The 23,424-nt window shown below is 38.7% G+C and overlaps 2 protein-coding genes across 33 annotated transcripts in view; one reads left to right on the forward strand and one right to left on the reverse strand.

The window, feature by feature from the left end:
- Nucleotides 1-21,100, forward strand: part of cadpsa (Ca2+-dependent activator protein for secretion a) — a 155,217-nt gene extending 134,117 nt beyond the window's left edge. For 30 of the 31 annotated variants that reach the window (XM_048171763.1, XM_048171782.1, XM_048171766.1 and 27 more), the window contains 3 exons: nt 233-340; nt 15,259-15,363; nt 19,929-21,100. In XM_048171763.1, the coding sequence (XP_048027720.1) occupies nt 233-340; nt 15,259-15,363; nt 19,929-20,096 (381 nt within the window). In that variant the 3' untranslated portion in view covers nt 20,097-21,100. Of the gene's footprint in view, nt 1-232; nt 341-605; nt 749-15,258; nt 15,364-19,928 lie in introns of those variants that run through there. The other variant, XM_048171780.1, reaches the window with a different exon arrangement.
- The window catches only part of lg21h3orf14 (linkage group 21 C3orf14 homolog), a 33,128-nt gene continuing 23,498 nt past the window's right edge, over nt 13,795-23,424 (reverse strand). Inside the window, exon 5 of one of the 2 annotated variants that reach the window (XM_048171800.1) lies at nt 13,795-13,829. In XM_048171800.1, coding sequence (XP_048027757.1) covers nt 13,810-13,829 — 20 coding nt within the window. In that variant the 3' untranslated portion in view covers nt 13,795-13,809. Of the gene's footprint in view, nt 13,830-15,394; nt 15,844-23,424 lie in introns of those variants that run through there. The other variant, XM_048171798.1, reaches the window with a different exon arrangement.

Below are 23,424 nucleotides of genomic sequence, written 5' to 3' on the forward strand. Positions count from 1 at the left end.
AAAAAAATACTGTAATAGTGTAATTAAAAAAGGTATTGTTTTGTGAGCGTATTTGTGTGGTGCTGCCCATGTAGACTGTTTCAAATCAGTCACTTATGATGTTTCATCATGGTTAGGATGCTTCCTATATAGGCAGCTCATTAGACTTTGTAACAGAGCTGTTGTATACTAATATTTAAATTACATCAACCACTAATACATCTTTCTCTGTCTCTCTTTCCATCATCTGCAGAAACCTGGGATGGATGTTGCCGACAGCTATGTGACATTCGTTCGCCACTCTCAGGATGTCTTGCGGGACAAGGTCAATGAGGAGATGTATATAGAAAGGTTATTTGATGTAAGTACTGGCTGTCTTCTCCCTCTGTGAAGGGGGAGGCCCATCAAAATGTGACATAACAGCCAGCTAGGAGGGATAAGTCACATTTTGAGACCTGCTTCTCTCTCTTTCTCAGTTAATTTCTTTTACTCTTTTACTCTCTGACTCTAACTTTCTCTCTTGCACTGCTTCTCTGGCTTAACTTTTCCTCTCTGGTTTGCAGTGCTGTGTGTGTTCCTGCGTGTTCTGGCTGTAATATTCCCTTCGCTCTGCTCGTTATTCCTAGTGCAAACTTCTGGAGGAGGATTATCTTAAGATGTGTTCTCACACAAAAGGGACATGCAGATGTGAGATTAAGCAGTTCAAGCCACCTACAACACACATGCAAACAAAGATAGAAACTGAGGATCCACAGATGATTGTACAGAGGTATAAATATACTACAGGCCTTTGATTAAAGGTTCTGCTTATTTAGAATAGCTTGTGGTTCGATTAAGAAAACAGTAGAATAGAAATATACGGAAGTCCTAAGAGGCCATGCTTTATTTTTTTGTCTTATTTTGTAATGATCACAGTTTCCCGCAATCTTGGTAGAACTTTTTTTTTCTTTTAGCATACACTTCTGTTCAAAAGTTTGGGGTCCATAAGTTGTTGTTTTTTTTAATAAGTTATTTTATTCAGTAAGGATGCATGAATTGATAAAAGTGACAGTTAAGAAAATTTTTTCCTCAAACAATCCTGAAAAAAATGTATCTTGGTTTTCACAAAAATATTAAGCAGCACAACTGTTTTCAACATTGATAATAATAATAAATGTTTCTTGAGCACAAAATCAGCATATTAGAATAATTTTTGAAGGATCATGTGACATTGAAGACTGGCCATCACAGGAATAAATTACATTTTAAAATATATTAAAATAGAAAACAGTTCATTTAAATTGGAATAATGTCACAATATTACTGTTTTTACTGTATTTTTGATCAAATAAATGCAATCTTGATGACCAAAAGAGACATCTTTCAAATACATTCAAAAACATACATACCCCGCACTTTTGAATAGTATAGTGTAATTGTTTTGTAATTTCTACATAATGTTGAGATGTTTTCTCAATATCTTGAATTAAAGATCATTTTCTCATTTTCTTGATGATTTAGAGAAAACAAATGCATTTTCTAAGTGGAATATATTACTGTATCATGGATGAGCGTATTAGTTTTTACTTTGATCACACTAAAATATCCCTGTCCGTCAGTGATAGATACTTCCAAATCCGTGTCTGACACTTTTTTTGTAGTTGACATTCATATAGTGATACTAAACATGCGGTCTGTTTTATTTCCATTACGAAGTCTGTACGGATATAGTACTGTTTTTGTTTCAGTGATTGCAACTATCCAAAGAAATGGTTAGCAACACATTTTTTCTTTGTGAGAATACAACTTTTGTTATGTCAAGATCATGAAAAAGTGAGGGGAAAAAAATAATGCATGTCCTCTTAGGGCTTCGGTAGAAACTGGACAAATTGGATATACTAAAACAATCAGAGTGTGAAGGATATTGTTTTGTTCATTTTAGCTGATAGTTGGGGCGGGGGGTGTTACAAAGGCAACTGCCCTATTTCCGGAGTAAATCTCCCGCTAAGGAGATCCAAATAGAGAGAAGCCCTCCAAACCTTGGGCTTATTGTGATAAAGGCTTAAAGAAAAGGAAAGAATGAGGGAAAACACTGAGGGCAAGAAAGAGGAGTTGAATAAGAAACACTGAAGGGGAGGGCACACAATGGAGAACACGGTCTTAAGGGATGGCCAGGGCCATCATGTTGGTTATAATCCTTTTGTGCTGTCTGCAGACCAGTTTGTTAAGTGTGTGTTGTTGGAAAGGCGTGTTTGCATTGTGTGGCTAAAGACTTGTGTTTATATTCAGAAAGAAAGCCAGAGTGGGAGCGCCGATCTGGGATCGGTTTTCTTGTCCATTCGCTCAACGTTGCTCCTCAAGACAACCTGATCTGAAAACAGCGCTCCCACTCTGAAACACTTTGTGAATATATGGCTCCTCATGTAAGCAATTCAAGTAAGAATCCTGATCGTGGTTCATCGTTGACTTTCATTTCACGATGAAAGCTGACCCGGGATCAGTAATCTTACTGTGAGATGCTTTAAACATGTGAGCTCTGGTTTGTGAGTTTTCTGAGTGTCCTTCATAAAGGCTGCTTGAATCTGCTGCTCTACGCCATATTGTACTGGTTTTACCTCGATTTTGCAATGCCTAACTATCTTTCTCCCCTCCTGGAGGGTGTCTGAAAAGATTCTGTGTTCTTTTCTTTCTTCGTTCGCTTGGAATGAGATGGTGTCGCTTATTTTCCAGCCGCATTGTGCATTTGCTTTCACTTCCTCGAATGCAAACAAGAAAAAACCCCATCTGCCCTGTTTTTCCTACCCTCTCATTCCATTTCTCCATTTTGCTTTCTCGTTTTTCCACCTCCTTTCTTGCTCTCTCTCTCTGCGCCTGAACCGAAATGAAACTTATCCTTCCTGTCAAGTTGTTTTTGTCACATTATGCCAAGTGGCGTTATTCAGAGTCAAATAATCTTCCTTTGTACATCTACTAGCATGGCCCGTGTCCTCAGAGACTCGGCTCCTACATGCACTTACACACATCCATCCACACAATCAGCCAACCGGCCCGCCCTCCCCAACCTCTCGCCCCACCGCCGTCAACCCCAGATGGGCACGCATGGCACACATCTCCCCTCTCTACCCACTGAAGTGGTCGGGCCTCCATAGGCAGTTGAAAAAGACAACATGTGTGCATGCATACTCACATGCACGCTCGCTCTGTCTCGCACACACGCTAACACGCACACGCTGGTCCTCACTGTTATGCTAAACAGCCATTGAAATAGCTCCGCTCTTTATCAGGGGCTCCAGGCAACCTGCTCAAATGTTTTCTTCTTACTTTGTCATTTCACTTGTTAAAGATGTCATAACATCCTCCACAATGAGCCATAACACCACGTGCTGTTGTTTTAAACCCGCTACACGCACCCTATTTAAAAATCGGCACTCGGTTCATTATAAAAATTACATGGAGGAGATTATAGTATCGTTATCACTAATTAAATGGGTTTAAAAGAACAGCAGCCCCCCTTTTCACATTTTTTTTTTTTTTCAATTGTATCCATTTTTGCTGATTTGAAAAAAAAGGGACTGTAACACTTTACAATAAGGTCTCGTTTGTTAACATTAGTTTAATGCATTACCTAACATGAACTAACAATGAGCAATCTATTTTTAAAGCATTTATGTAAACACATACAACTTTCAATCTTAAAAATGTATTAGTAAATGTTGAGATTAACATTAACTAAGATTAATAAATGCTGTAGAAGTATTGTCCATTGTTATTTCATGTTAACTAATGTAGTTACCATAACTAATGTTAACAAATGAAACCTTATTGTAAAGGGTTACCAAAGCACATTCGATGAAAGGAAATTTACAGTAATATATATATATACAAAATTTCTGTCATTAATTACTCACTCTCATGTTGTTCCAAACCCGTAAGACCTTCGTTCATCTTCGGAACACAAATTAAGATATTTTTGATGAAATCCAATGTGTTTTTTATCCTCAATAGAAAGCAATGAAATTACTGTCATTCAAGGTTCAGAAAAGCAGTAAAAACATTGTTAAAATAGTAAATGTGACTGCAGTGGTTCAACCTTAAAGGTCCCGTTTTTCGTGGTTTTTTGAAGCTTTGATTGTGTTTATAGTGTGCAATATAACATGTGTTCATGTTTCGCGTGTAAAAAAACACAGTATTTTTCACATAATTTACTTATCTGTATACCGCTGTTTCCACTGTCATAAAAACGGGCTGATGACTTCCTTGTTCTATGAAGTCCCTCCTTCAGAAATACGTAACGAGTTCTGATTGTGCCAGCGGTTCCTGTGTTGTGATTCGACAGCAGCTTAGCGCTCCTTGCCCGGAAAGGTCACGCCTCTTACCATAACGTGGAGATACACGCGCTCAGTGTTATTGTAAACATGTCTTTTATTTTACCCTATCAATTTGAGCCGGAATCAGACCCGGTGATTGGACTGCGGGATGAAAATAACAGCGTTTCGACGACATGGCGACAAACACACTCTACAAACGCAACTCTTGTGTATTCCTGTGGGCGGAGGTTAGTCAAAAAACTGTTTTAGTGACGTCATTAAAGAAGGAAGTAGAGGGATGTAGTCCAAACTGGCCGTTCGATGTAGGCGACTTCTGTTAAATAAAATATCTCGCTTGGCATTGAACTTTGAGCTTTAAAATTTTACAGATTTTATTTATACTCTAACAACAACATTACACACTAACTAAAGTTTGAAACATGGGATCACGAACAACGGGTCCTTTAATGTTATAAAGTGATGAGAATACTTTTTGTGAGCAAAAACAAAACAAAAATAATGACTTTATTCAACAAAATCATCTCTCCTGTCATTCTCCTATGCTATTTTAATTGCAGCGCTTCCAGGTTCTACGTCAGAACGCTAACTCAGTATTGGCCGACGCCTGTTTACATGAGCAGCATGTAATGAGCTGGCATTTGGACGTAAACATAGAAGCGCTGAACTGCGTTCACTGCATCGACTTTGTACAAGTCTGACAGGGTAGAGAAGAAATTGTTGAATAAAGTCGTTATTTTTGTTTTGTTTTTTGCGCACAGAAAGTATTCTCGACATTAAGGTTGAACCAACCCAATCTCACGGCAATTCGTACAAATTTTATGAGGTGGCTAATTCGAATGAATTCACACAAATGACCTACCCCAACCCCGTCCCTAAACCAATCCATCACTGCGGTTTAGACAAATCGTATGAATTCGTAAGAGGTCGTACGGATTAGCCACCTCGTAAAATACGTATGAATTGGTTGTGAGATAGTGTTGGATGAACCACTGTATTTAGTTGACTAGTTTAATGATGTCTTTAATGAACCTTGAATGACGGTAATTATGTTGTTTTCTATGGTTCTAAAAAACTTGGATTTCATCAAAAATATCTTCATTTGTGTTCTGAAGATGAATGAAGGTCTTACGGTTGTGGAACGACATGCGGGTGAGTAATTAATGACAGGAATTGAATTTTTGGGAACTAACCCTTTAAGGTTCTTGTTAAATGAATCATATTGGTGCTGATTTTGGTTCATCTTTGCAGGTTTAGTCAGACTAGCTGATTTTACTAATAAGTTATTCTACAATGAAAATGCCGTATACTTTAGTTTGGACTGATTTCCAATCACTACAAAGGCCTTTTTCTTTATCGTTCATGCTGTATTGTGGTTTCTCTTTTTTTTTGTGTGTGTGTTTGAATCAGCCAAAATGTGGCTTTCACTTGTTGTTTTGGCTCCAGTAGTCAGAATATTCCTGATGGCCTCCTCCCCTTTTACACTTTTTCATTTTTTGATTGTTTTAAGTAATCCGCTTTGAAATGATCTGTTAGGTGGGTGTAGTATAATTGCTTGGTGGTTCTTGGCTGGTTGTCATATTGAAGTATATGTGGCCCACGCTAAGCTTGGGTTAATTGGGGTCAAGGATGCTGATTTCTTACAGACAGAGATGGCACATTGGCCAGGGTAAGAAGATTATATTTGCTGTTTGACTAATTCAAAATATGGCTGCTTTTATAACGGCATTTCATAATGCAGAAAAAGTGACCATATGGGAATAGGTATTAAAAATGAAAACAAAGAAAAATGGATGAAATTCAGTCAAATGATATGCATAAAAAGGATGGAGAGAAAAATAATACTAGTAATTATTAGGAATCATGAAGAGGCTTATTGATAATTTTTTGTTATTATTATTGTTATTTACTTGATATAAGAACATATTAAATTTTAAAGTATTTCTCAGTTTGAAATTTTGTTAATTTAAGATAAATTAATTTTAATTAAACTATGAATTAAATATTAATTAAAATACATCAGTTATTTAATTTATCCTTAATTTGGAAACATTTAAATTAATTTCAGTAGTGAAATATACTTGCAAGTGGTTTGTTGTGACAAACATCCCCTATAATATTCATAAATTCTGAGAAGATGGTGATTTTTAAGAAGGTCATATTCCAGATACAAGCTCGCCAAATTGCTTGCCAGTGGACGGATGAAGTTTGTTAAGTTCAGGATAGAGGACCAGAGAGAGGGATAGAAAGGGAGAGGGGTGGGGGGAGAGAAAATTAATTTATTTCACTCTGCCAGCCTGCCAGTTCTTGAAAGAACAGCTGAGGAGAGCAGGATTAAGGCAGCTGTGCTTAACGTAAGGGCTCATCTGTCAGATTGGGGCGGAGCGCATAGATCATTGATTAAAAAAAGCCATCTCCAAATCCAGAGCTTCACTGATACCGCCGTGCCGCCCCGGCTCTTCAGTGTGTGCGTGCATATGCATGACTGTCTGAGTGCCAGCAGAGAGACTCAGATACACAGCAGATTACACACGTCAATTATACACTTAATCTGCTTCTGGAGGAGATTGTGGCCTACCCTCATTGATTAATTTGAAGTATTCCCGTTGACCTTGGCAGTTATCAGATCGACAAGATTGCACTTTACGGTGACGGTTAATGCGGTTTAATCGTTCCACTGCTGGATACTGCGAGGAACAAGTAGGGTTAGAAATACTGGAAAGCCAGGCGGGTTTTGATTGAGCCGCTGCTTGTTGCATTTCGCAGACCTGCAATACCACTTCACTGTCTGGGACACTTAACCACTTTGCAGGTCCGGCTGACCCAAGTGAACAGTTTAATCAACTTTAGCTAGCACGCAAACTTAATGCTGTGCATTCTATGGCCTAAGAAATACAGAAACAAAGTAGTCAAAACGAGGAAACTAGACAGTTTAAAAAAATGAGATCTACTAATTTCTTTTTTTTTATTGTCCTTGAGTTTTTTTAATTTTTTTATTTAATTACAATTTTGTGTTGTTGTTTTTTTGTGTGTTGTTTTATGTTTTTGTATTTGTCACAAAAACAAAAGCCAAAACATAAAACAATGTTGTGTTTTGTTGTTTTGTTTTGTTTTGTTGTATTTTTTTGTTTTGCTTTGTTTTTTTTTTTGTTTTTTTTTTGCCTTACTGTTTTGTTTGTTTTGACAAACAAACATGCAGAAAATTCTGGAATGTTATACACGTTTTCTTAGACAATTTTATTTTTGTCCAGTTTTCCCCCTTCACTCCCTTTGTTTTGATTCTTGATTATGATATCCAGAACAACAACAATCAAAAATGTGTTTTTGTATTATGTATTTATGTGTTTTTATTCCAGCCTCCGATTGCATTTAGAAAATCATACGATATGGGAGGCGGATGCATTCTTTTTTGTTTTTCTCCCCACTTAATCCTTTTATTTTAGAGGTAAACCAATTGAAAAAGGAGCTTTAGATGAATAATCTGAACGCTAGTAGGTCAGTATGAAAAAAAAAAAAAAGACTAAAAGGGACCCAACAGGTCCTTTCACGGTTACTGTTCAAAACACATTAAAGGGGTTTGGCTCTTTTAGAATGCGGGGCAGATGTTAGCGGTTCAGGTTTCTGATAATTACGGAGGCCGAGGTGCTTTCTTTGTCGCTTACTGTGAACCGAGGCTAATTTAAATAAACCCGCAGCAACAATACTAACGGTTAGCGATTTTAGCAAAGTAAACGTACTGCAGCAGAAGTGTATTCGAGCGCCGTGGCTCTCGACTGGCTCTATTAGCCGTCTATTGGCTCTCTCTCCGTCTCTCGCTCTCCCCGTGACATATAAGTGAGGTATGGTGGCATTTGTTTGATTAACTTGTCTGACAAAAGTGACATCTGCTAGCGGGTTCATGTATACGAGAGGCTCAGCGCGGGTCCGCCTTTGTACATCTGTCAGCACAGAGGCAGGGGAAAAGGGTGAAAAGAAACAAATTGGTCCCAAAAAGCAGCCCATTCACCTTCTGCGCTCCCCCCTCCGCCCCCCTCCCACCCCTTAGCCATTCAGGTGCACCGCGGGGCTCTCAAGTGCTCGCTGGTTTATTCCATTTCGTTCCCCCCATTGAGGCCGAACCCCACAAGTGTTATGCTCCTCATTCCTGCTCGGCTCAATCCTCCCCTAAGCGTTCCTTTGTGAGCAGAATGGCTCACTTTGCCCTGGGACCAAACTCTCTCTCTCTATCTCTCCCCCGTTCCTTTTTTTATCCCTCACCCCTTTTTCTTCATTGTATGTTTACTCAATGACACGATCACAGGCTGTAATTCCCGCCGTTTAGTTCATCTCAACGAGCTCCTTCTTTCAGAGCTAGTTTTTCTAAAGAAGGGCCATGTTTGGACACTGTTGTGCACAAGCGCCGGTTTCAATAGCAGAAATGCATTCTCTGCAATTATACTTTTTGATCGGCCGATTCGGCTGATCCCCTAAAAATCGCTCAACACACCATTCCATTTGGTAGGGTATTCCTTCGTTCGCAAACAAAAAAAGCATTAGAGACACTTAAAAGTGTAGCAGAGCTTGCACAGAAACAGTAAGGGCTTGTTCCACTTAAGGATCCAGTGAGGCGTGCAAATCCAGAGCAGGGTTCTCTTTGTATCCACAACACAATCGTGAGCAGTTTGAAGCCCTTTTGCTTGCTGAGCCTGAAACTTTATTTTCAATCCCACCATTCAGAAGCACCTATTTCTGGAGAGAAAGAGCGAGAGGTAGAGAGAGAGCGCACTAACACAGCAGCGCGTCGGAGGACCGCGTTTAGGGTCGCGTATTTCCTACACAGCATTTTTTCCATGAGGTCGTGGGGTCCTACGGCGGAGAGATAGTGAGCACCGGGAGGCGTGGGGTCACCGGTGTGAGTTACCATGGTAATTGAGTTCAGTCATCAATGGACCTCCTCTCAGGAGGGATGAGGCGAACAATAACGGCCCGGTGGTGGCCGTGAACAGCAAGCAGGTAGGATTACCACAGGCTTTTGTCCTAAGTGCATAATGTCTTGTAGTCAGATTTAAAGACTCCTCAGTCCCCAGGGCCTCCCTCTCTGGCCCGGCAAGGTGCCCGATTCTTTTGCATGGCCAGCGAGAAGGACGAGTGCCCTACGACCTGCTGGCCTGAGAGAGAGAGAGATGGCTCTATGAAGCGCAGACAAAGATGCAAAGAGTACCACGAGAAAGGTTGGAGGTTCGATTTTAGTGTGTTTTTGTTTGGGGTATTCTCTCGCTTTTTGAATCGCAAGAAACGGAGAGGACAGGGAGCATGGGGAGGCACCGTGGAGTCGCTCTCGTTCTGTTTTCATCTCCACCGGCCTGTCGCTTTGCATTAACATCAGCGCTAGCAACCATCATCATTCCATCCCTACTGCTAATTGCAGACACAGCTGGGTCCCAGCAGGAGCGCTTCTCAAACAGCCTAGGCCTCTGAGAGCAGGCAGAGTGGCGCACACACATATTTGCAGAGCCACTACCACCAGCAAGGGCAGAAAGAGGCAGAGTCACAGGTTGCTTGTAATCCCCCATTACCCCCCACCGAGCCCCCGCCCCCTCCTCGGCATTCCTGCTTTTGTAAGAGTGTGTTTTTTCTAATCCAAACTCAGCCCTTACCAGCTCTTTCTTCCTCCCAGTCCTCACGTAGGAGCCGCTAGCCCTCAGGTGCTTCAGGATTCGATAAAAGCGAGTCACGAGTGTGTGTGTGTGTGCGCGTCTGTGACGGGGGTGGATGGATGTGCAACCTTACACTGAATTCTGTTTGTTGCCCCCCTGCTAGGCGCTATGGCTTCCTGTAACATGTCAAAGACGAGAGTGTGAACGCAAGCTTAGGAGCGCGGCTTGTGCATGTGCGTGGTGTGGCAGGGGCAGGAGGTCGCTCAGCCTTTCAGCGCTCCCCGCTAGAGGTGTGGGGGCCCTGCAGATGTTCATGTGTGTTGTATCGGTAACCATAACATACGCGTCCAACACACATGCGCGTGAACACGCAGCCCTAGCGCTTTCCAATATCAGATGGAACTCGTTAGATGATCACAGATTTTTTTTTTTCTCTCCCATATCCGCTTCTTTCATTATGCATTCAGAGTCATGATACTCCTGTTTTGGCTAGCAGCTATTGCCAGCTTCCCGCTGCTCAATATCCAAAAAGTGCCACAGTACATAATATGCTCTCGGAGAGTCTTCTGTTTCTCTGCTGACAGCAGAACAATGTCCCACTGCCAGCACTGTTCATTTCACAACCAAGACCATAGAGGACATGGTCATACTGGACGAGTTTCTCATGGTTTTTGAATGTTGAATTCGAAATATACGTCTTTGTCGGCCTTGTGTCATTTGATTTGGCGCTCACAGCGGGGACTATAAAGTGGAACGCGCCCAAATTATTATCCCTTAACTGTCAGTCCCATTTTTGGGTCATAGACCCCAAAAAGACATTTCCATTTTAAAGTGTTATATATCATGACTTAAGTTTGGTCTCTTTTTAAAGAAGACACTTGATATTAAAGGGTTAGTTCACCCAAAAATTAAAATTATCCCATAATTTACTCACCCTCAAGCCATCCTAGCTGTATATGACTTTCTTCTTTCTGATGAACACAACTGAAGTTATATTAAAAAATATTCTGGCTCTTCCAAGCTTTATAATGGGAGTGAATAGTAACAGATATTTTGAAGTAGGACTGCACGATTTATCGCACAATGCGAAAAATAACATTGAAATCACCCTTAAACGTGATTCTTAGTGCAATTATGAAATCGCAAAGGCTGACTTTTTTTTTATGTGCAGCTTGTGAATAAAGTATGGCTCCAAATGCTAATCCATCTGAAAGCACTTCGAGTTTGAGTCACTTATAATGTACATTTGAAAAAGCAACACCCGTCAAATATCTTTCCCGACATGAGAAGCATTTATTAACATCTTGTCCAACAAAAGACAACATTTAATAACATGTCTTTACTCTAAACTCACTTCATAATGACAGTTTAGCATCCTTCTGTGAGATGATGTGGCTTCTTACACAGAATAATGCATTGTTTATTAGTCATGTTTAATCAATCAAAGCATTTCAATCTTCTGTTTATTAGTATGATGCCCATTGAGATTTCCTGGAATGACGTGTGTTATCTACTTCTATGGCAGGGCATATTTGGAGTTTCTGCCCGAGAGCGCCCTCTGGCTTTCAGATGGAGAAGCATTTACTACTGATCACAGAGCCGTACAGCTCTGACAAGCTGCGCATAAAATAAACACAGCCTTTGCCAAATCAAGTGCGATAAAATTGCGATAAATCACGATAAATCGTGCAGCCCTATTTTGAAAAAAAAGCTCACCCGTCCATCTTAAAACTAATCCATACAGGGTTAATAAAGGCCTTCTGAAGCGAAGTGATGCATTTTTCCATATTTTTAACTTTATAGTCTATAATCACTAGCTTCTGGTTATGTCCGTCCGCACGTTCACGAGAGAGTCAAGTTCTGGCATGTGACGTAAGATGTAGTAGCGTAAACTTAGGTGAGAGTAGACGCCCCTCGCAGTTTAAACAAATAGGGCTGGGCAACAAACTGCAGCTCCTCCGTCATTTCTCTTTAAAAATTCTCGTTGTAAATTTCTAATTTGTAACCAGTGTTTTTTTTTTTTTTGCTCTATCCTCTGCGCTTCCGCGTTCGTCAATACGTCATGCGTCAGGTCAGACTTTACTCTTCTGCTGGAATTGACTTGCATATGTAAAATATGGATATTTTTCTTACAAAAATGCATCACTTCGCTTCAAAAGGCCTTTATTAACCCCTTGGAGCCATATGGATTACTTTTATGATGGATGGATGTTCTTTTTTGGGCTTCAAAATCTCAGTTACCATTCACTCCCATTATAAAGCCTGGAATAGCCAGAATATATATATATATATATATTTTTTTTTTTTGACTGAAAGAAAAAAGTCATACACACCTGGCTTGAGGGCGAGTAAATTATGGGATAATGTTCATTTTTGGGTAAACAAACACTTTAAGTGAACTGATAGTTTGCTGGTAATGCTTTGAGGATAAAAAAGAAAATTCTTTCATCATTTACATGTTATTCCAAACTTGTATGACCAACTGTCTTTTGTGGAACACAAAAGAAGATATTTTGAAAAATGTTTCGTCTATACATTGAAAGTCAACAGGGTCCAGTGTTGTTTTGGACTCCATTTTCTTTGGTTGTATAGACAAAACCAGTTTTCATTCTTCAAAACATTCTTCAAAATATTCAGAACATGACTTCTTTTGTGCTCCATTGAAGAAATAAAGTCATAATGGTGAGTAAATGATGACAGATTTCTTTTGTTGGTGAAATATTCCTTTAAAATGGTAAAGGACGGAGAGGTCACACTATTATAGGAACAAATGTAGGAGATACAGAGTGAGCATGAGAGAAAGACTGAGTGTGAGAGAGAGCAGTTGCTCCAGGTCTGGCCTCCCTGTGGGGGTCCATCGCGGCCCGGCTGCCCGATCTTTCACAGGCACAGAGCACCAGCCCTCACAGAGCAACACCAAGCTCTGATTCACTGCAGGGACGAGCCGCTTAGTTTGAATCCTAAAACGCCCATTTGATTATTTGTACACACCTTAGCAGCATAATTTTACCAGCATGCCACTTAAACACCAATGAATTGCGCTTAAGTACCTTTCGATGTGTGTTGAACTGGTGGAATCAATGAAACGAATGGCTTAGCGAATTACGTAATGTTTACCACTACCACTAAGTCTTTTGACAAGGCGAGAGCGCACTTTTTCAGACTATCACCAGAAGAAGCGTAATGCTTTTTCATACTGTGGGTGTCAAATGGATTTTGAATGTAAATTCCAAAAAAAAAGTATTTTGTGTTTTTGATAGTTAACCCGCAAGATCATTGTTGGTCAAAATGTGTCGTCTAAAAAACTGGATGAAAAAACTGGTTCATTCAGTGGAGTCACATGATTTTCTTTAAACAAACAAACATTTATTCACCCTAATACTGTCAAGTGTGCTGCAGTTACCCAAGACACATCGCCTGTGTCTCCGACTCGATTTGCTCAGCTTCTAAACCGTTGAGACTCAGTCAGCTCAGATTACCATCAGACCAGCTCGATCATAACTAATCAATTAGACTTCAAACGAGATCCTCCCCACGGTCCAACATCTGCAGCCCAAAAGCTAAGTGCACTGGCTATTTAGGAGGTGCTTTGAGTTCAGTGAGTTTCAGTGAGTAGAAATGGAGAGCAAAGCGCAGAGACTAAGAGAGAGGAAGACTGGTAAAAATAAGACCCAGAGCCACGGTTACATTAGCGAGCTCATTGTGACTGCGGTAAAGACAACATGTCCGCTGGGAATGATGGATGTTTCTCCCTCAATGTGACAGAAAGTGCCACAGTTTGAAGTGCAGGCTACGGGCAGGATTGTGGCTGGCTTAACATGGGCAACATCTCTCATGATCAGTGTCCAAAAGCAGAACAGGAGACAGCTGATGGGATCCGAAACTGTCAATTAGGAGTTCCTGGGTGGAGCTGTGGAGACAGGGAGAGGTCTGGGTGAGGATCATGACTGTGACAGAAGGACTTCCTCCAAGGCAGAGCTCGTTGGGTCCTCTTTTTTTGTCACCATTTTCCTCTCAGTGCCTCTTAAAGCTCTATTCTACCAGTCATTTTACTCCATATCCATCTACAAGTGGAAGTAGTATACTTGAGTAATATACTAATACTTAGTAGTATACTAAATTCCTGTATATATCCTATATATACACACTACTGGTCAAAAGTGTGGACTAATTACGATTTTTTAATCATAATTTTAAAGTCTTTCTGAAAGAAGTCTCTTATGCTCACCAAGGCTGCATTTATTTATTCAAAAATACAGTAATATCTCTAAAATTATAAAATATTATTACAAATTTAAATAACTGTTTTCTATTTGAATATATTTTAAAATGTAATTTATTTCTGTGATGCCAAGCTGAATTTTTAGCAGCAATTACTCCAGTCGTTAGTGTCACATGATCTTTCAGAAATCATTGTAATATGCTGATTTGGTGCTCAGAAAAAATGTATTATTATTATTATTATTACTATTATTAATGTTGTAAACAGTTGAGCTGCTTAATATTTTTTTGTGGAAACTGATGCATTTTTTCAGGATTCTTTAATGAATAGAAATTTCAAAATAACAGCATTTATTTGAAGTATAAATGTTTTGTAACATTATAAATGTCTTTACTGTCACTTTTGATCTATTTAATGCGTCCTCGTTGAATAAAAGTATTAATTTATTTTTCTTTTCTTTTTTAATGTTACTTACCAAACTTTTGAATGTAGTATATCATATATATATATATAGAGAGAGAGAGAGAGAGAGAGAGAGAGAGAGCAGCAAAAACTGTTTTCAACATTGATGATAATAAAAAATGTTTCTTGAGCAGCAAATCAGCATATTAGAATGATTTCTGAAGGTCATGTGACACTGAAGACTGGAGTAATGATGCTGGAAATTTGGCTTTGCATCACAGGAATAAATTACATTTTAAAATATATTCAAACAGAAAGCAGTTATTTTAAATTGTAATAATATTTCACAATATTACTGTTTTTATTGTATTTTTGATCAAATAAATATAGCCTTGGAGAGCGTAAGAGACTTTTTTTAATCGTAATTATTCCAAACTTTTGACCGGTCGTGTATATATAAAGCATTCGCTAATACTGTAGGCTGTCAGTCTGATTGATGAAAAAATTGTACTAGTTCAGGTTGGTGAGTATTTTTAGATCTTGTACTAAAAGGATTTTCATTCACATAATCTTTCTCCCTTGATACAATCTACTGCCTACACTTTGGCTTTGTGTTGTGTTGTGTTTTTGTAGATGTGTATTCATATATGTTTGTGTGTGGCAGCATTTATATGTGTGTCTGTCTTTGCTGGAGAACAATGTATTTGTATTTCAGCAATGGTACACCAGCACAATGAATCTCCTGGGCACCTGGCTGACAGACCGTATGGACCTGCAGTTGCATGTATATCAGCTGAAAATCCTCATCAGAATTGTAAAGGTAAAAACTACAGCATCATTAACCACTAAAGCGTGTATAGGTGGGCATGTGAATTAAATGCAGAACAGTTATAGATTCAAAACTGCCTAAATATGTGCAGGAAGTAATCATAGCAGAATATTTGCACCAAATGTACTTGTAAATGCATGTTATAAAAATATGCACATATCGACCAATCAGAGTCAGACTACAGAGGTGGATGAGCCAAGTGAAGGCAGTCTTCCTCTTCAGCCTCCGCTTGTGCTTGATTTTTCAGCAAGATCAACAGGATTTCGTAGTATGGGATTGCACATTTATTTTTGTGCATTCATATGGTGCGTGTGTGTCTCACAGACACGGTTTTCTTGTTGGACAAAGTGAAGGAAGGAACTAGATCAGACATTTATTTTGTATCCAGCATAGATTTGATGTTGTACTGGATGAAGATCTCATTGTTATGGTTTTCCTCATCTGCAGTACCCAACAGCACCAGAACAGCAACTGCGAAAAGGCCAAAAAAATGGTATAAAAAAGGCTCTTTTGTAATATATGAAATATGATTATCAAAAGACAAGTTGCTGTCTAATATAACACCCAGGTCTTTAACTGGAGAGGATGAAGTAACAGCACATCCTACAAGATGCAAATTGTACTCTAAGAGATTCTGTGTACAGGTTTTTGGTCCATTAAGTAATACTGTAAGAAAATTACTGATTCATCCAATATTTTATATCTTTAACATTCTGTCAACATGGATCATTTAGAGATTTTATCTGCTTGTGATGAAATATATAACTGAGTATCATCAGCATAACAGTGGAAACTAATTCCATGTTTTCTAATATTACCAAGAGGCAGTATGTATATTGAAAATAGCAGAGGGCCTAAAACAGACCCCTGCAGCACTCCATAATTTACTGATGTCCCTATTTAAATAAACGAAATGGTAACAGTCAGATAGGTCTAAACCACCCGAATGCCTGTCACTGAATTCCAGTGTAATTTTGTAATCAATCTAAGAGTATGTCATGATCTATAGTGTCATTAAGATCAAGTAAAACTAGTATTGAAATGCAGCCTTGGTTAGAAGCTAGAAGGTGGGCGTACACTGAGCGTTTTTTGCTGTTGTATGAGCTCACAGGCATTTTTTTTCAGTCGCGTGGAATCGTTGATGCTCGTATGGTCACGGTTCGTATCATGTGCGAGGAATTATGAGCCAAGCCGAGTACCTTACGAGCACCTCCCAACTTCCCGATCATTTTTAAACATGTCAAAAAAGTTCGGGAGCTATTTGTATGAATTTGTGACGTGTGTGCGGTTGAACAAGCCAATTTGTCGATCTACCCCCTTTCCACCAGCATGAACCGGGTACTAGTTCAGAGCTAGTGCTAGTGCCAGTTCGGAGTTGGTTCAATCGATGAGCCTTCTAAGAACCGGTTTGCCTTTCCACGGGCTAGAGAGCCAGCACAGAGCCAGGATTTACGTCACAAATACGTCTCATATTTCACAGCAAAGCTAGCGCTGCAGCGCCAAACACAAACACACCAGGCTTGTTCGAGATGCATCGGCTTCCCCCAGAGCGATCGGCGCATGATATTAAAGCACCGCGAGAACGATCCAAAAGCACAAGGAGTCGTATGCTTTACAAACACACCCGTGGACCTGCGGCACTCCGATGTCACCCGCCGAATCGGTCCGCGCTGCTCCGATGCATCTCGAACAAGCCTTCCATTAACAATCACGAATGTTTCACTACTGTTGATGCTCATGGCTTTGCGAACCTGTATCCATTTGTATATAGACGGAGATTACGATCGAGCTGCTATTAGCTCGATTAGCTGCTATTTAAATTAATGGCGGTCACAAGTTTCTTGTTGGTCATGGTAACCCCGCCCCCAGCCCCTGACGCAAGCGGTTCTTACTTCTAGCCCAGCAACGTTTTGGTGCTACTTACGAACCACTTTTTCTGGTTCGGAGCTGGTGCTTTGTGTGTCGAAAGACAAAGAACTGATTTGAAACTAGGCTCTGGCTCCGAACCAGCACTCAAACTGCCTTGGTGGAAAAGGGGTTGACCCTTTTCTCTGAGGTTGACCAGTCAGGAGCTAAGGAAAACCACTTACACTTAGCCTACCTCAAGTTGTTTTTGAAGAACAGAAAGTCCATGCTGTTCTCTGCTCTTCAACCAAACTCTTTGCCATGCCCTTCTTTTTCTTTTCGTTTTTATTCCTTCGCAAGCTATTGCTGCCACAAAGAAAGCAATCTCTTCCTCTGACTCCATGTTTTTGGCAAGGAACGTCATGCAATTGCTTCGGAAATCGTCAGGTCGTAAAAGCGTGTTGTATATCACTGCATCTGTACGATTTTCAGATAAACTCACTTGTGATGTGTGCGTGGACATACGATGTTTCCGACCGTCAGAATTCGCACCGTGTATGCCGCCTTAAGTCATGCCATTTTAGCGAATGAAGTTTCTGTGCTATGATGGGGCCTTAATCCTGAAATTACTACATTTTTCATAGATGTTTTTTTTGCAGGAAGGAGTACAAGTTTTTGTAGTATTTTAGACATAAATGGAAGATTTAAAATGGGTTCTCTAATTTGCCAATTCATTTGGATCTAATTGTGGTTTCTTAAAGGGTTAGTTCACCCAAAAATGAAAATTCTGTCATTTTATTACTTTTACATTTATTACATGCCGTTCCACACCCATAAGACCTTCGTTAATCTTCGTAACGCAAATTAAGATATTTTTGTTGAAATCCGATGGCTCCGTGAGACCTCCATAGGGAGCAATGACACTTCCTCTCTCAAGATCCATAAAGGTACTAAAAACATATTTAAATCGGTTCATGTGAGTACAGTGGGTCAATATTAATATTATAAAGCGATAAGAAGATTTTTGGAGCGCCAAAAAAAACAAAATAACGAATTATTTAGTGATGGACGATTTCAAAACACTGCTTCAGGAAGCATCGGAGCATTATGAATCAGTGTGTCGAATCAGCTGTTCGGAGCGCCAAAGTCACGTGATTTCAGCAGTTTGGCGGTTTGACACGCGATTCGAATCGAATCATGATTCGATACGCTGATTCATTATGCTCCGAAGCTTCCTGAAGCAGTGTTTTGAAATCGGCCATCACTAAATAAGCCATTATTTTGTTTTTTTGGCACACCAAAAATATTCTCGTTGCTTTATAATATTAATATTGAACCACTGTACTCACATGAACTGATTTAAATATGTTTTTAGTACCTTTATGGATCTTGAGAGAGGAAATGTCATTGCTGGCTATGAAGGCCTCACTGAGCCATCAGATTTCAACAAAAATATCTTAATTTGTGTTCCGAAGATTTACGAATGTCTTACGGGTGTGTAACGGCATGAGGGTAAGTAATAAATGACAGAATTTTCATTTTTGGGTGAACTAACCCTTTAATATGGGGCTTAATAGCTGCCAGCTTAAACGGTCTTGGGACATGACCTAGAGACAAGTTAAAGGCACAATATGTAAGATTTTTGCATTAAAATATCTAAAAACCACTAGCACAATTTTATATATTTTGTTTAATTGTGTACTTACATCATCCCAAATGTTCCCAATGTTTAAATCCAGAGAAATTCACAATTTTAACCATGTAACGGTCCGTGTCATTGCGTCAACTGTCAATGATGTCGTAGCCACATTACACCTTGATTTCCACTCATACTTCCGTAAAAACCATGGAAACACCAAATACGCTTTAATATATTGTGTTTTATTAGACCAGTGAGCAACTGTTTGGATACCTTTATTGACAGAAAACGAATCGTGTGATATATCTCAACACAGTTAGTCTTATTGTTTGAATCTCTTTTACCGTGAGTAACATGTTTGTACCATGCAGAGACAATACTATTTTGTCAAGTGGCTAACAGCATAATCAGAAGCTTTATTTGTAGTGCGATATTCTAATATTGATCTAGCTTACTTCAGTGTACAACAAGTGTCTCATAGCAGCCACCGAACGAACACACAGAGTAACGTTAACATAAGATTCAACACACTCACATGTATTTTAGTATGATTGTTTTGACCAAGTAAAACAGAGCTGCATTACCCTACATTAGAATAAAAATAAAATAATGTGACTTTATGTCAATTTCAGGGAAGGAGGAGGTTGACATTAAACGTACCTTTAATTACATAAACAAAATGAAAAGCCAACATATAGACATAATAAAAACAGCAACGTAAAATATCCCAGGCTTTCAGCCCCATCTGCTTTGTACCACGGTAACGTTAATAAAACTGTTTGAGTCCCGTGGGATCGCTTTCCAACGGCTGGCTGTGAAGGTGTCGGATGAGTGACGACAACTCCCACGATTCCACGCTCATTGCACAGCATCATCAAGCTACTTCTTTGTTTTAAATAAGTGACCTCTAGTGGTGAAAATTACATATTGTGCTTTTAATAATATTGAGAAGAGGCTCTTGTGTTACATGTAAAAACTGTTCATGCTTATATAATTAACAATGAAAGGAAAAGTTAGCTAGATCCACTTTGTTTCTCCATAACTTTTCCCACAATCCTGTCTGTTTTTGCAGAAAAAGTATCGTGATTTCCGATTACAAGGCGTATTGGACTCTACTTTGAACAGCAAGATGTATGAGACGGTGAGAAACAGGCTGATTCTAGAAGAGGCTACAGCATCTGTAAGAGAGGGGGGGATGCAAGGCATATCCATGAAGGACAGCGATGAGGAAAATGACTAGATCCTGCTGGAGACGATTAGGTGTGGACAATTCGGCCTAAAAAGATGCATGTACACCACTGTCCATCACCCGTACATGTATGGATGTTATTAACGTCATGGACTGTGACAAACAAGGGACCATCTTTAATCAAAATGAAACACAAATATATGAATCTCTATTCAAATGACAAAAACAAAAGCGTATATAAACCTAAACATAAAATTAATTGATGTTTGTTTTTTGTTTTTTTTGGGTGGGTGGGGGGATAAGCAAAAATGTCTCAAATTCATTCCTAAATGTTTCTAAGCAATATGGAGTACCATTTGTAAACAATGTTGTGTGAGATGGTAAGGAATAATGCTCGTCGTGTCCCTGTTCAATGCAAATCCATATGGCGCTTCTTCAACGTATTGTAAATACATTAATGTTACATAACTGTGCAAAGACCTCTTGTTTCTTTTGGAGTGTAGGCCAACTGACATGATTGTATTAACTTGTTCAGATGTTTATATATTCAGCTCACTTCAATGACAAGTCACACCCAAAATGTTTTGAGACCTTTTTTTAACAAGTCAGGTAAGATGATATGTTTGTAGCTGTATTTTAGAGATGCAATATATTCCCATAGCTTTGTGATATACTTAAACTGATGTCAATATTTTTTTTTTTATGGTTTTAAGCCATGCATAATTTAAGAAAAATATTCAAAAATATATTTATTCGGTATTTGGGGGAAATGACAAGGAAGCTTTTTGTTTGTATCATTTTTGTTTCTTTGCAACAAAGCATTTCTGATCCTTCTATTTGGATAGCCTCTAGTTTTCATCATTGCCACTGTTGTTTTGTGTATATAGCGCTTTATATTCCCCTCTGTGCAGTAGCTGCATGTTCCAGTTGTCAGAAATCTTATCCGAAAGCTTTTGATTTTGTGGAAAGTAACTGGTGGATTCATTCAGCCTTATGTACACCCACAGCTGGAATGCAAGAATCTGGGCTTACAAAAATAAAAGAATTCAAACTCATGATTTTTTTTTTTTTTTTGCTTTTAAATGTACACTATGTAACTTTTTTTCAGATTTTCAAAATTAACAAAATCTAAATAATGAGTCAATACATCATCAATCCTTGACGTGTTTTGGTCTTACCCTGATTAACTATGGTAAGTTTTAGACCTGTTGGGATGGTTTTCGTGGTCTCGTCATGTCTGTAAATAGAGAAAAGTTGCTCCAGCTACTTTGATGCGTGTATGATGTGGGAGTGGCAGTCTTCACAATGAGCAAGAATGGTTGCCATGGAGCACGCTAAATTTCGAACCTCCGAGAAATCACCCGTTTTTAAAAACGGCAAACAGAGGGGAGTCGTGACAGAGCTTGTAATAAAACAAGAATCAACATAGGCTTGGCTTTTTGGAGATGGCGACAACTGAGGGATTTGAAATGTTGTAAAAGGGGTTTTTATTACTCAACGGGTGATCGTTGAAGGGCATTATCCATTGTGTAGGGTCATATTCATCCACATAGTCACGCAGATCCGAAGCATAACCAAAACAACGTTCTTAAGCAAAATGCATGCAGTTTTATTTTTTTACATAGTGTACCTTTAAATTGAATAATACGCTATCTCACCACCAATTCGTACGTATTTTACGAGGTGGCTGTCTAAACCCCACTGACAGGTAGGTTTTAGGGTGGGATTAGGGGTAGGTCATTCGTAAGAATTCATACGAATTTGGCATAATTCATACAAATTTGAGGTTGGAATAATAACAAAAGTCACACTGTTTTATTCATTGCTCTGGCCACCTTAAAAGTCTCAAAATCTTTATAAATGAAGCTATGCCCAGGGTTTCAAGTTCATCAAATGCAACACCAGCCATACAGCACAGGCTTCATTCAGGACTTACAGTAAGAAGCACACAACTTCAACCATGACTTTAACCTCTCCCCACACCCAACCACTTCCACCAAGAAGAAAAGAAAAAGAAAAAAGTCTGAGATTAACATTTTGGGATTAAGTCATAGCTCATCTTCAGTGCCTATATTGCACAACAGAAGGAGATTGACTGACCAAAGATGAAACAGACCAGTCTCAAGGCAGATCTTCTCAACCAGATTAAAAATGTTCATATAAGATTTTCAAAACAAATCAGTCTGATCTTCAAGACAATAAGTATAAATGCAAGGGATTAGATATTAATACAGTGACATATTAAATGAAGGATGAATATCTTAATTATAACACTGATTTCTCGAAAACAACTCAAGGATGAGAAAAACAACAAGATTTGAAACCATCACTGGTTTTAGAAGAAAAAAAACAAACAAATCTTGATTCCAATCATGAATTAACATATTTAAACAATACTAACATAAATTAAGGAACCATAAATTAAAACATTCTAAATATGTATACATATTTAAATTAAAAATAATAATATTTTAGATTTCATGTTTATTTTATTGGATTGACAGCCCGAATCATTTGTATTTAATTTAGTTTTTTTATATTATATTATATTATATTATATTATAATAATAATTAATAATAATAATTATATATATATTATATTATATTTATTATATTTTTATAGAGCAGAAGATGACAATTTTTATTTATTTATTTTTGTTTTATAATTTTAAAAGAAGTCAGTCTCTTATGCTGACCAAGGCTTTATTTATATCAAAAACACAGTAGAACAGCAATTGTGAAATTTAATTACAATTTAAAATAACTGTTTTCTGTTTAAATATTTTAAAATTTAAAGATGATAGACAGATATATATATATATATATATATATATATATATATATATATATATATATATATATATATATATAAGAAAAAAAAGTAAAAAGACATTTTGTTCTTCTTTATGATTTAAAGATACAGTGATGAAGATTGTCGAATGTATCATTCAGCATTTACATGTGATCTGTTGAATAACATTGTCCATTGGCACATTAAGTATAACTGAGGTGAAGTGTTTCATTTAACCCCCTGGAGCACAGACTATGGGCAATAATGCAGCACTCAGAGCCAGAGAAAGGAATGGAGGAGCTTTAACTAGCAGATGGAAATTGCCTTTTCATCTCCTTACGCTTTCCGATCAAAACCCACGGATACAATTTGGTGTGTTGCTCGGCGCGGGGGCACAGGGCAGGGAAAGACAAATGAGAGAGGCCCACCGCTAGAATATGTTCCCGTGGCCCGCCGCTGTGACCTAATTGTGGGAATGTACGCTTCCTCCGAGGCGCCGCTCTCGCGCTGATTTCACTGTAATCAACAGAGGAGGACAGAAATGCTCTGTCGCCGGGAACGGAGCGCCGTAAGAGGAGCCTCGGATAT

Source organism: Megalobrama amblycephala, linkage group LG21, assembly GCF_018812025.1.
Source record: "Megalobrama amblycephala isolate DHTTF-2021 linkage group LG21, ASM1881202v1, whole genome shotgun sequence".
In the NCBI taxonomy this organism is placed as follows: Eukaryota; Metazoa; Chordata; class Actinopteri; order Cypriniformes; family Xenocyprididae; genus Megalobrama; species Megalobrama amblycephala.